The following is a 12,172-nucleotide window of genomic DNA, read 5'->3' as shown; positions in this document are numbered from 1 at the left end:
CTTGCCAAGCACTTCTATCGCGCTTTCGAAGCAATTAAATCGTCCTCGATCGTTTACGAGCCGATCCGCTGTGAAGAACGTAGAAAACGCGATCGGTGTAGAGGAAATGCGCATATAATAATCGGACACGCGAACGAGCGGCAACGAGAACTCGCCTATTAGCCGGTCTCTTCGCGACTTTTTGTTCGGCGTGAGCGCGCGTATACGAGACGCGTCGCCGATAAATTTCGCCGAAGGATCGTGGAACAACGTTCGAGGGAGGTCTCGCGCCGGCCGCTCTCTCGAGGAGACTTACAACGCGTGCGTGTTCCAAAGCCGTAATCCCGCGACGACTACTTGTTACCCTTCGCCACGTCTCTGATTTAACGTCATCGCGGACGAATTAAATTCGCGAATTAAAACGGCACTCGGCCGACCGATTAGCCGATCCGATGTGTACGGCACCGTGGGGGAACCAGGACGAACACACCGAATTGTCGTTCGTTTCCAGCCGCGCGATTTATCCTCCGGTATCGCGCCGCGGGTAAGGGAATTTCGATGGAAAACTCTCGAGATTCCACGAAGGACGCGCGGTCCCTGGAATAAAGTTCCTGCTCGATCGCACTTCTTTCTTTCTGCTACTCTTTTTCTGCTTTCTACTCGAGATCGCGACTCGTCGTTCTCCGGCTAAGAGGCGGGAGTAGCCTCGTTATTCTCTCTCTATCGACGATTAGCCTGGAAGCATGGTTTTCGTCGTTGGAACGAAAGGAACCGTGGCGCTGGCACACCGTGGAAGGATCCGGGGCTCGGGGATCGCCGGAATAAAGGATGCCTTATGGTTATTGCCGAAGAGGTCCGCAGAGTGGCGAGACAAGACGTCTGCGTGGGTTCTTCCGAGCTTAAGTGACCGGTCCGCGCGCTCCTACGGCCCACACCGTGGGCTTTAGCTCCGGCTGCTTTATGGCCAATGATACGTGCTTTATTGTATCGTCTTTTAATTATCAGCGCGCACCTACAACGCCACGGCATTCGGTTACTTATTGCCATTGGCCGATTTAATGCTCGCGCGGCTGCCTTCGGTGCCGATCCGCCGGCACCTTTTGATAGCACAAACCTTCCACTCCTCTGTCTCTCCTTCGTCGCCCTCCTTCACCCCCCTCCCCTCTTCTTTTTCCTCTCGATTTCTTCTCGATGGTCGCTCCATCGCCGCGCTTCGGTCTCCTTCTCTCGAAACCCATTACAATTATCTGCGTTGGAGGCCAAGGGCCAACGTCTTCCCCAACGAATTGCCCGACGCGACGCGAGGAGGACGAGAAATTTCGCGAGACTCGCGGCACTCGCGAGCTCTTCTCGCTTAGCGAGAATCTCGCCGGGAAGAAGGGGTTAAAAGGAATCGGACGAAATCTCCAGGAAGTTGGGCAAGAAACGAACGAATCGCGGTAGATCGGATTCCAGGAACGAGAGCGAGATAGCGGCGCGTCTCATTAAATCAGAACTGCATTCCACGGGCGTGTACACTCCCACGGACGTTCGATGGGGTTCTACTTCGATCACCGCGAGCACCATAGGTAGGATGTAGCCGATGTATACGACACGCTGCGAGACACGAATTTCTGCCCCCTCTGGTACACGACCACCAGAATTTATACGTCTAACTCGTGTCTTTCCTGAAATTTAGGGGCCCGCTAATTCCACCCTGTAGCCTTTCCCCTCTAATCCACCCGCCTAACCGAACATTTACTGTTTCTCGTCTCTGGGTCCGGGTCCTTGGCCTCGCTTTTAATCGCGTCCTGCTAGTTTTATATTCTTTTGGAATTTGACATATGTATATCCCGTCGGGACGGGTGGGGGCGGAAGATTCCACGATTCCCTTTTTTATTAGCAGTTTTTCTCGGTAGTATTTTTATTGGCGGTACGACGAGAGATTGGAAGGAAGAAAGACGTTCTTTTCCGTTCGTGTCAACCGAGGTGAAGACTCGCAGGCTCTAATTGGAATATCCAATTAACGCGTGGCGCGCAGACAATCGGCAAATCGATTAGAAATCATCGCGATTATGACGCTTCGGTGCATCGAAGCGCCGGGACAGTCCAGATAGCACCGCGAGCTACGGACCGAGATTTTTATCCGGACCCATCTTTCATTATTAAAATGAAACTAAATACCGAAGATGCGAGTCTAACGACCAACGGGCCCCTCCACCAGTGGTGCTTCTTTCATGCTGTTCCAGTGTGAATCTCGTTTATATCAGTTTTTCGGAGAGCTTCGAATGGTAAAGGAACCGTACAATTTTTTCTTAAAACTTCTTCAAATTTCTTTCCCGTAATATCGAGATCCGGTGAGTTTTCAAACCATAGAACGAAGATAATATTCAATCCGGAAGGCTTAATTATTCGCGATTGATCACGCTCGTAAATGACTTGCAAGAAATATAACTATCGACTAAAAGAAAAATTTCGCGAGATGTATCTCTCTAGTGCAATCTGATTCGACGTGAACGCACGACAAGCAGAAAGGGTAAAGGAAACGGACGGAGGAAAAAAGGTGGCAGTCGAGACACGTGCAGCGCGTAAAATTCCAAACGCCTCTCGGTGAAAATTTCATCGTGCACGGCTGACAAGTTTTGACAACCGCTGAGGAGAGACCTCGGTTGGTTCGGAACGCCGGATGAAAGACGAATCCCAGAGAACGTCGTTCCGCGGCGGGCCCGAGATGATCGATGAGAGGGTCTGACCTACCAGTCGTCCCAGGGAACTCATCTTTAAACGCGGTCTGTCCGGTCCATTCGATATAATTATTTTACGTATGCGTGCCGCGCGGAACGGGCAACATCGTTTCGACTTTCGGCACACGTCAAATTCACCGTCACGCTCTACCTGGCTTTAATTGATCGACCGATCGGCTCGGTCGACGTATCGATCGACGCTTAGGAGATCGGTCGGTCTCGCGGCATTTTCCACGAGACGAATCCGACCACGCCACGCTCTCTCACCTTCGTCCTTCTCGTTGTCGTCGTCCAGGTCCTCGGACAGATTGTCGTCCTCCTCCTCGTCGTCTTGCGAACGGTGCGACGCCTCTGCCTCGCTTCCGGAGTGCTCGCCCACGCTTCCGCTTCCCGCCGTCTTCGACAGGTTCAGCACGGGACTGTGACCATTCGAGGAACCTGTTAACACCATCGTTCCGTGAATCTATCGTCCGTCTACGCGTTGGATAACGATCTCGTGCGCGCTTATACGATTCTTCGAAGAATAGAACGCTTCGATCGACAATGATCGATGGATATTATTTGCCTCCGCTTATACGAGAAGAAACAGACCGTCCAATTTCCACGGTTGACCCGCTCCCCTTGTATTTGATATCCCGGCATTTTAATCCTGACGTGGATAGATACTGTTTGGCCAGCGACGCCAAGCTGAATGACGCATCGCTCGGGGCCAGCTCGTGGTTCGACCGTGGCTGCATCGTGGAACAACCGTGTGGTTCGTCGACGAGCGAATAAGTCTCGCACGATTCGAGGCGAGGATCGCGGCCAGCGGTAGGACGCGCTCGATTAAGCACAATCGACGTCCGCGTCGAAATCCCCGAAGAAACGAGGCCCGCAGGTTCCGTGGGGCCCGCGGCTTCAACACGATCGGATTCGAACTCGAAACGTCCAGTTTGTCGCTGGCCGGGCCTAGGGCCGCGCACACTCGCCATCAGGATAAAAGATCCGATCGAACGGATTAAAATATTACGGAGAATCAGAAGAAAGGCGGAGCCGAACGGTGCCCCGTAACCCGATATCGGACTTAATCTCTCCAGGCCGCCTAAACGCTCGACCGGGCCAGCGATGAGAAATAAAGAAATCGAAAAAGGGACTGGTCCTCCGCGATCCGGACACGCTCGGTTAACTCGTGTGCTGGCCTCGAGCGATGGCCAGTATCCCCGTTGCGGAGGGATGTTCCGTTTCGAGGCTCTCTGCCATTGCAAGAATCTCGTACGCGTCATAGGCAAAGTGGAAATCGCGCGAACGTTTCGTTCCACGAGAGAAACGTTCGATTCGAAGCCGTTTATCGAGGAAGAAAGTACAAAAGCATCCTCCTCCACTGGATGGAACGGCGAAGGAACGACGGCCTCGAATCACGAGGATCGCCGGTCGCCAGGAGAAGGAGGATTCATCGTCCGCGTAATGGTGCTCGGCCCATAATACGACTCGGCGTTATTCGCCGTATTATCGACCGATTACTATAATTACGGTAAACGAGCGTACGCGTATTTATCTTACCATTGTGCGAGCTCAGATCCCTGGGTTTTTGGTCCAACGCCAGTGCTCTCTCGGCGTCTCCTCTTTCCTCGCGGAGCCTGCAAACAGCAAAACAGATAGGGACAAGTTTTAGTATCGATTCCGGCGGATGGCGACGAATCGGTCAAAGCGGAGGTGGACTCTCGGCCTGTGCGCTGGCCATTAATTAAATAATTATTCTAGTCTTGGTTCGAGCCGACCGCGTAGGAAGATAAGTGCCGGTCTTTCTGTCGGCCGCGCGTTCCATCCGATTATCGCTGTTAATCGATTCGCTTCTTTTTTTCCTATGCGGAGCTGTCGCGCATCGCCTCGAGGGATCGCACGCTCTCGCGTAAAACCGGCTTCCCTCCGACCTTTTATTTCCATCGGAGCCCGAGTGGCAGGTAGTAACGGAGAACGAACCGCGCGCATTCTCTTTCCACGTTTCGTTTCGACACCACGGCCGATGAATCGAGAGTTTCTCGTATTACATCGTCGATTCAAAAGCGAATCGTCTTGTCGAATCTATCGCGAAACGATCGCGTCACTAACGGGGGCGATGATGTTATTCCTGCCACGCGAATCTTCCGTGCCAAGTGTCCCTCTTTTATTTTCTTTTTTTTTTTAGTTTCCTCGAATGTTTTTTTCGTCTTTACGAGCGCCAGGCTCGTTAAGCCACACCAGCCAGTCTTTACGCCTCGGTACCGCGAAACTTTTAATCTTGGTTCTATATTGTTCGACCCTCGTGGATCGAGCCGCGCGGTATGTAGGGAGAAGAGAATCGTTAAGATTCGCGGCCGGATGCCGTGACTGACATTAACCGGCCATACGCTATTTAACACTCGGCGCGCACATTTTCAAACGAAATTTTCTTTCGTCTCGGAACCTCGAGACGGAGGCGAGTCCTCGGAGACAGCGACGACAGAAGAGAGAGGGGGAGGGGTAACGGGTCGTCGAAAGAAATTATTTCCAAGGGTGTAGATCGAGGGTGTATTTACGAATTTATTTTCCAAGAGCCACGCGAAGTAGTCGAAAATTGGTGTTTTCCAGACGATTAGACCCTCCTGCCGCACCTCTTCGTTACCCCTCCTCCGAATCCCGACGTTCCTTTCCTCGTCTTGCAAATTATTCTCCCGGGTATAGTTCTTTTTATGGGTCGGGGTAGGCCACGCGGTCCGAGGGCGTCTCTTCGCACCTCGAATCGAACCGCGGACCATTAAGTAAGAAGTTAATATCATTAAACATAATATTGGGCGCATCTGGGAGCCGCAGAGCACTTACCGACCCACCACCGACCGTCCCCCGCCGCAAACCGCCCTCTTCACTGGCGGCTGCCGCTCCGCGCGCGAACCCGCGAGACCTCCATCCACCCCCGACATCCTCCCGCTCAGTTCCCCGACCGCCGCCTCCCTCCTCGACCCCTTGAACCTTAATTTTTTAATGAGAAAATGCTTTCAAAGAGCCGGAGAGAAATACCGTGCGTCTACGAGCGATAAGTTACGGCCGCGTTAAGCGGAATGGAGGAGAGGATCCCCACCTTCTCCCCTCGTTCTCCCTCCATATACTTCTTTTTTCCCCCCTCTCTTTTCTTCTTCTTCCGTCGACGAGCCATCGTTTCCCTTTCCACGGGAGATGCTTTCGAGAAGACGACTACGAAATACGCGGCGGTATCTCGTCGCTCGGCGACGCGCTCGCCGCGGTTCGTTCGACGACCAATTTTGCCAGACTTTGAAATTTTGCGGAGAAGTCGATTTGCCGACGAGATACGAGCTACGAAACACGCAAGAACGAGCCATCATCCCTTCGCTATCATCGCCGACAGCAACGTCAAAATTATAGACGGATCGCGCTCGCGCGCCTTCGATATCGTAACGACTTAATTTCGGGGATAATTAAATTTTAATTGGTAATACGAGTCGATTAAGACGACCGATGGATATCTCGGTCCGCCTCCGTTTGGACCTGGCCCCCGTTTACTCGTCGGTCCGGCAAATTCGGATGGGAACAAGAATAGCGGAGCCTTGTTCGAGCGACTACGGTCGAGAGAAAAGGGTCGAGAGAAAGGAACGAGTTGGCGAAGAAAAGAAAAAACGTTGAAATTAAGGGTGGCAGGGAGAGAGAGAGAGAGAGTGGGAGAGAGGGTGAAGTTGATTTGCCGGGACGTCGTCGTAAGCTGCAACAGCCGAGCAGCGGGGTTATTAAATTTCTAATTAGTCGAATATTGCAGGTACATCGTCAGTCGCCTCGGCGTCTTCACGGTTCCGGCCATGGAGCGTTTGTATGCGCGTTTACGCGCTCAAATGTGCGTTTAGCCGCGCGTTTATCTAGGTTCGCATGAGTAGACACGTAGACGCTCTCACAGCCACCTTAATAGATCATGGATTTCATTAGGCGTGCCTACGGCTTTCGGAGCGCGGCCAATCCCTGCTTCTAGTCGCGAATAATTAGCAAACGCTGCCTTCCTTTCCTCGGGACCAATAGCTTCAGCCCTATTGAATTTCGTGTTGCACGAACTTCGCAGAAAGCGAAGAGTTGCGCCGCATCTTTGTACCTCGCGAGATGATCCGAGATGTTTTTGTTGGCGTTGCTACCGTCTCAATTAGATCGAGTACGAGTGTGAATTTTAACGAGATTCCACGAGATTCACAGACGATGAGACTTTGTGGCAGAAGATTGTAAATCTTACTGAAACACGGAACGGATAAATCGATCGAAACCTCTTCGGTCTATAATAGAGAAGACGAGCTACAAAGGCGATACGAGCTCTCCCCTCGCTTCGGAAGCAGCTATTTTAGACGCATCCATATCCTCTACCGATGATTGAACCGTATCAATCCCCGTCGTATCCATTAGCGTGGTACAGTACGTATGCGACTAATAAGCTGAACGAACGATACCCTTCTCCAGATCTTTGCCTTTAATTTTGATTCGGTAATGACGAACACCGCGGGGATTCCTGCCCCAATGCCAAGGAACGGGCTGCCTGCCCAGCTGGAGTTCATTAAGAGGCGTATTTTGAACGCGAAGAAAACGACCTGCGATTCGGGATCGTTATGTCGGAATCGAGCTGGTTCGCGATTTCGACGTACCATTTTCGCGACACCGGTCCTCGTATACATTGCTGCGATCGAAGCCGGTGTTCCATGCATTCCGGTGGCGTTTTTAATCAACGCTTTTTCGGCTCGTTCGGCGGGAATCATTGAACGCGCGGTCGGGCTGTTTGCCCGCGTTTTGTTACTTTGGCGAAAAATCAAAAGCATCGCGTACGCGTGACGCGCGTTCCGATAATGACAGGGAACAGTTGTAATTTTAAGAGGACAAAGAGCCGGGCTAATTGGCGAAAGTATGCTGGCGACCCTGCCGCCGTGGCTTTTTCGATAAACGATGCACGCGAACGTCGATATTCGCCCGTCCTCTCGTTCCTTTCTGTCACCGGCTCGCTTTTCGTCGTTGCGAGTGGAACGCACGACGATTGACCCACGCCGTCGTAATTTTAATTACGTCTCTGGAATCCGAGGCGCGATTGTGTTACAGCCTTGTCGGTCGCAGCCCGAAAGGGGATGAACCATGCTGGCGGTTGGCTCGGGCTCCTCTACTTCAACGTTCGTAGTTTGTCGCGAAACTCGTCTCTGAAAATTCCACGAAATAATAAACAAGGAAGAAGAGGGGATTTTGGTAACGAGATCCAAAGTACGCGATCTCGAAAACGCCACCCTCGCTGGTGTGACATCCGAGGCGAAAGGGGTTCGTTCTCGTAACGAGTGTCGCGAAGGCGAGCCTTCATCCTTCGAGGATATTCCTTATTTCATCTCGGTTCTCTGCGTCTTCTCCTTCGTGTTAGCTCGGTAATTATCAAGGAACCAGGTCGCTGGCCGATCGTGTTACCGAAAAGATATCGCGAATTTCGCCTCGCAATCGCCTGGCGCTTCCTTTTGCGAAGGAAGACCGAGTCGTTCCAGGAACGCGTTTCTTCTTGTATTTTCGCGTGGCTACAGGTCCCGGAGATAGTGGAAGGAGAAAATATGAGAAACATAATTCAAGATAGAGGTCGGTGACGAGGGACGAAGGCAGAGATTGGCTCGGAGATGGAGAGGAGGCATCGGTCGAGTTGTGGGACGAGTGTCAGAACGTTGCCTCTCCGGACGAACGGTATAAAGGGCCGGGAAGGAATCGAATTACACTCGATCCAGTCGCCCCTGCCTTTCGATTTCTACCGGATCTGCTCGCAAATATTATCCGACGTATCGGCAGACGGACAGCATTTATCAAACCGCGCGCGACCGCTCGGATTCGGGGGGTCTTCAGACTGATTCAATCATCGAATTCCTAGGATTCCAGCTTTTCTTCTGCTCATCGATCATATCGCTGGCGGCGAATAAGGCGTCCGGCTCGCGGTGAGTCACAAAATCGCGCCTTTGCGACACTCGTTAACGTTTCCTCGAATTGAAATTCTCGTTTGTTTCGAATTGAAGTGAAAGATTGTATCGTGCCAAAGATAAACCTTCGAAACATGAAAGTCTTCTTTTCCGCTCATCCGATATCTCTATCTGTATTCGTCGACTCGAGCGAATTAGCATGTTCGGCGGAGCTACGATTAAAAACGAGCCTGGATCCGCTCCTTGGAAACTCGTTAAACGGCAAGTCTCATACTTATGCAGATTTGATCTGCGCCCTTCGAAAGTGGATGAAGTCGGGCGGGACACGTTGCGTCGGCAAAAACGGAGCTTTCCCAGTCGGCAGCGCGTTAATTGCGACGTTTACGCGAGTTCATTGTCATCGGGACAAGATCTTTCCGGGTACATACTTATGACAACGATACCGTGCGCGAATCCTCGCCGCGACAAAGCCCACCCATGGCGCCCCCACTAAATCGACCTTACGCTCCAGCCTCTTTTATCTTCGTTTCCAATTCCCCTTCTCCTCCCCTCCCTTTCTATTTCGCTCTTCCTCCTCTCTACGCGTTTCTCTCGCTTTCTCTCCGTCTCTGTTCGAGTCGGATGCTCAGGGGGGCGCACGCTGCTCCGCTTCCAGCCAGCAGGTTTCTTCTTCCATTTTCCGTTTCGCCACTCGGCCCCGCTTGACTAATAGATCTCAGCGGCAGTCACGACACAATCGGGCGCAGACTACCGTTGCTAACTTCATATCAATCCGTGGATTCCGGCCGCTCGTTCCCGGTAACGAGTCGTGATAAATGACGGGGCCGAGGCCCAGCGACGATTGAGATTAATTTCTCGTTGTACGTCTTCTTGTAGCTGGCTTTAATACTCTCGCGGTCGAGTTCATCCTAAGCCAAACTGGCCTAACCGACGAAGCAGAGGGAGAGCAAGAGAGAGAGAGAGAGAGAGGTGCTGTCAGCTCGGGGAATTACGGGAGGGAAGAAAACGAACCGAACCGTGTCGACGCCTGGATTTACGCGCGCTCTCCTTGAAAAATAATTTCAATTTCGAGGGACGTCCGGTGAAAATTCGGTGAACAATGCGCGAGACGCTCGACGGTCGCCAACCATTCCCTCCTTCGCCTTTGCCGCCCTCTGGTTTTTGCTTCCGTTTTACGATAATTTCCGAGAGCAATCGATAAGCGACACGAGCAACGGCGTGTTCAGGCAGGAGGAAAAGGCGAGCGCTCTTCGACGAAAGGTCTTCTTACATTTCCCCGTCTTGTCGGCGTTCCGACGAACGGGCGAACCAGCTAATTATGTATCCCCTGCGGGACCCCCGCAGACAGGAAATGAGACTACCCGAGTTTCTATTCGTTTCATATACTCGCCCGTGTCCGCGTAAATACGTACACGCGAGTCCATGGCTGCGCGTGTATTGGACGGCCGCTTAAAACGCTCCGGCTGGAAATACAGTCGGATTAAGCCGGGGCCGGGGATCAGATACCGCGCGCCGGTGATAACCTCCGACTTTATATCCGCGCAGGACAGCGGTTTAATTAGACGACGACGCCTGAGATTCCAGCTAGAAACGTTGATCGAGCTAAATTGTTTCCTCAGCCTCTCGCTTCTGCTCGATCGTGCCCTGGTCCGCACCGCACAGCGATCACTCGCTTCGAAACCCCGTCTCTCTCTCTCTCTCTCTCCTACTCTATTTCGCTTCCGAATGGCTTCCGGGGCTGCCGAGGGAAGACAATGCCGATCGACCGGCCAGATAACCGACCGTTTAGACGAACGACTGCCCTGACTCGATCCTCGGAACGCCTCGCGAACGCGAGCCTGACGAGCGATTCACTACCACGTTACGAAAAAGGAACCACGTGGTTTAGTGTGAAAATCGAAAAGCGAGAAGAAAGTAAACTGCACGATGGACAAAGAAGCTGTCAGTCGCCTGGAGGAACTCACAATCTCGATGACTTCACGCTCGATGCCTGTTGGAGTTTGTCCGACAGACTAGTGAGTCGAGGAACGAGGTGTGAACGACTGGCTGCGACGAATAATTGTTTGTTTATACGGCTCTAAGCGCTTTTTATTCTCGTTCCACGCCACTTGGACCGACTGGTCGGGCTGGTCGGATGGCTGACTGCGAATGGGAATGATCTCCTTCTTGCGACTCTTTTTCTACCACCACCCGCCTCGGCCCCTCCGCTCGTTAGCTCAAGGTTAGACGCGTAGCGTGTGGCGTAACATGTGGCCACGATTTTAGAAGGGACTCGAATAGAAATAGCACGAGTGGTTCGCTTTTGATGCTTGTTTAACCCTTAATCCTTGCTCGCTCTTCTAAAACACGATTATCTCGATGTCTCTTAATCTACGTTTCAATTTCGATCGAACTACAGTAAAATATGATACGGAATTTAATTGTACCAGAGGTCTGCTTTCCGAAAGTTACAAACGAGGTCAATGTCGCGAAATCCCGAGATAAATCCGACGCAGTTGGGGGATCGTGGAGAAACAGACGCGTGTTAGCGAGAGGAATCATTTATTCCGGAAAGATAGGCGGCTGTGTGGATCGCGTTCGTGGACGATACGTCATCCCCGTCGTCGGCTGACGTTCGCCCCTTCGGCTGTGTATTCGGAGGCGAGAAAGCCTCGAAAGCATTTTTCAATTCCGCGAAACTTTACGATAGATATCTTCCCCACCAAAGAGAGAGAGAGAGAGAGAGAGAGAACAAGAAGGAAGCGACCGCTCGGCCGCTTCGCCAGAAACATTTGTACATAAATCTGAAAATTATGAGCCAGTCCCCCGGTCGCTTGCCGCCTCTGCGCCCCCTGCAGCCGACCAGCCATATGCCTGCCAACGCGTAACGGAGAGATAACGCGTAGGGTAACCCCTCGTGAAGGCAACCGCACGGCGGCGTATGCGCGTGAAACTGCAGTCTTCGATCTCTCTTTCTCTCCCTTTTCACCCAACCCTCTCTTCCGTCGTGTCACACAGGGTCGAGGCGAAAAGCCTTCCCGTATAAATCAAGATTCGTGGAAAATAAAAATCACTTTGGCGGCGGATCGCTCGATTAAGGGCCATCGATGGTCGCTCTGGGAGCTCAGCCCACGAATCTGCGCCCCTACAACGAGAAAGGAGGAAGTGGAGAAAGAACGCGACATGGCTTATCGCGGTTTCGAATGGACCGATTTCCACCGGGGGTCGTGGCACCGAATCGTTCGCCTGTTTTTATCCCAAATCCATCTCCTCGTCTATTTTATGTATATAAAATAGTCTCGTTTTCTTTCTCCTTTTATCTTCTAAAGCGAAATTATAATAACTTCGACGGTGTTTCCGAACGTAATGTCGCAAATTCTAAACGCTCTACCGTCTCTCGTTTGATATCTGACAGTGTGCGATATCTAATGAACGTTTCACTCGAACGAAGAAACTCTGGTCGATCTTGGCAGAGAAGAAAAGATTCGAGGGATGGAAATTTAACGCAAGGTTCAGTGGCGATAAGCATAGCGTTCGAGTTCTCCGCTGCGTGAACGGCTCGATGCTCAGCCGCCAGGC

General features: G+C 52.0%; 1 protein-coding gene across 8 annotated transcripts in view; it reads right to left on the bottom strand.

Moving 5' to 3' along the window:
- Positions 1–12,172, bottom strand: part of LOC100649754 (dachshund homolog 2) — a 143,988-nt gene that overhangs the window by 49,347 nt on the left and 82,469 nt on the right. For all 8 annotated transcript variants that reach the window (XR_007223936.1, XM_048405470.1, XM_048405469.1 and 5 more), the window contains 2 exons: positions 4,242–4,318; positions 2,970–3,140 (listed from right to left, as the gene is read on the bottom strand). Coding sequence is in view for 7 of the 8 variants with exons in the window: in XM_048405470.1 (XP_048261427.1) it covers positions 2,970–3,140; positions 4,242–4,318 (248 nt within the window). In the remaining variant the exon portion in view is untranslated. The remainder of the gene's footprint in view (positions 1–2,969; positions 3,141–4,241; positions 4,319–12,172) is intronic.

The sequence above is a fragment of the Bombus terrestris genome, chromosome 4 (assembly GCF_910591885.1).
Source record: "Bombus terrestris chromosome 4, iyBomTerr1.2, whole genome shotgun sequence".
NCBI classification, from domain to species: domain Eukaryota; kingdom Metazoa; phylum Arthropoda; class Insecta; order Hymenoptera; family Apidae; genus Bombus; species Bombus terrestris.
The sequence above is the reverse complement of the archived record's forward strand: the minus strand, read 5'-3'. Positions and strand labels throughout refer to the sequence as shown.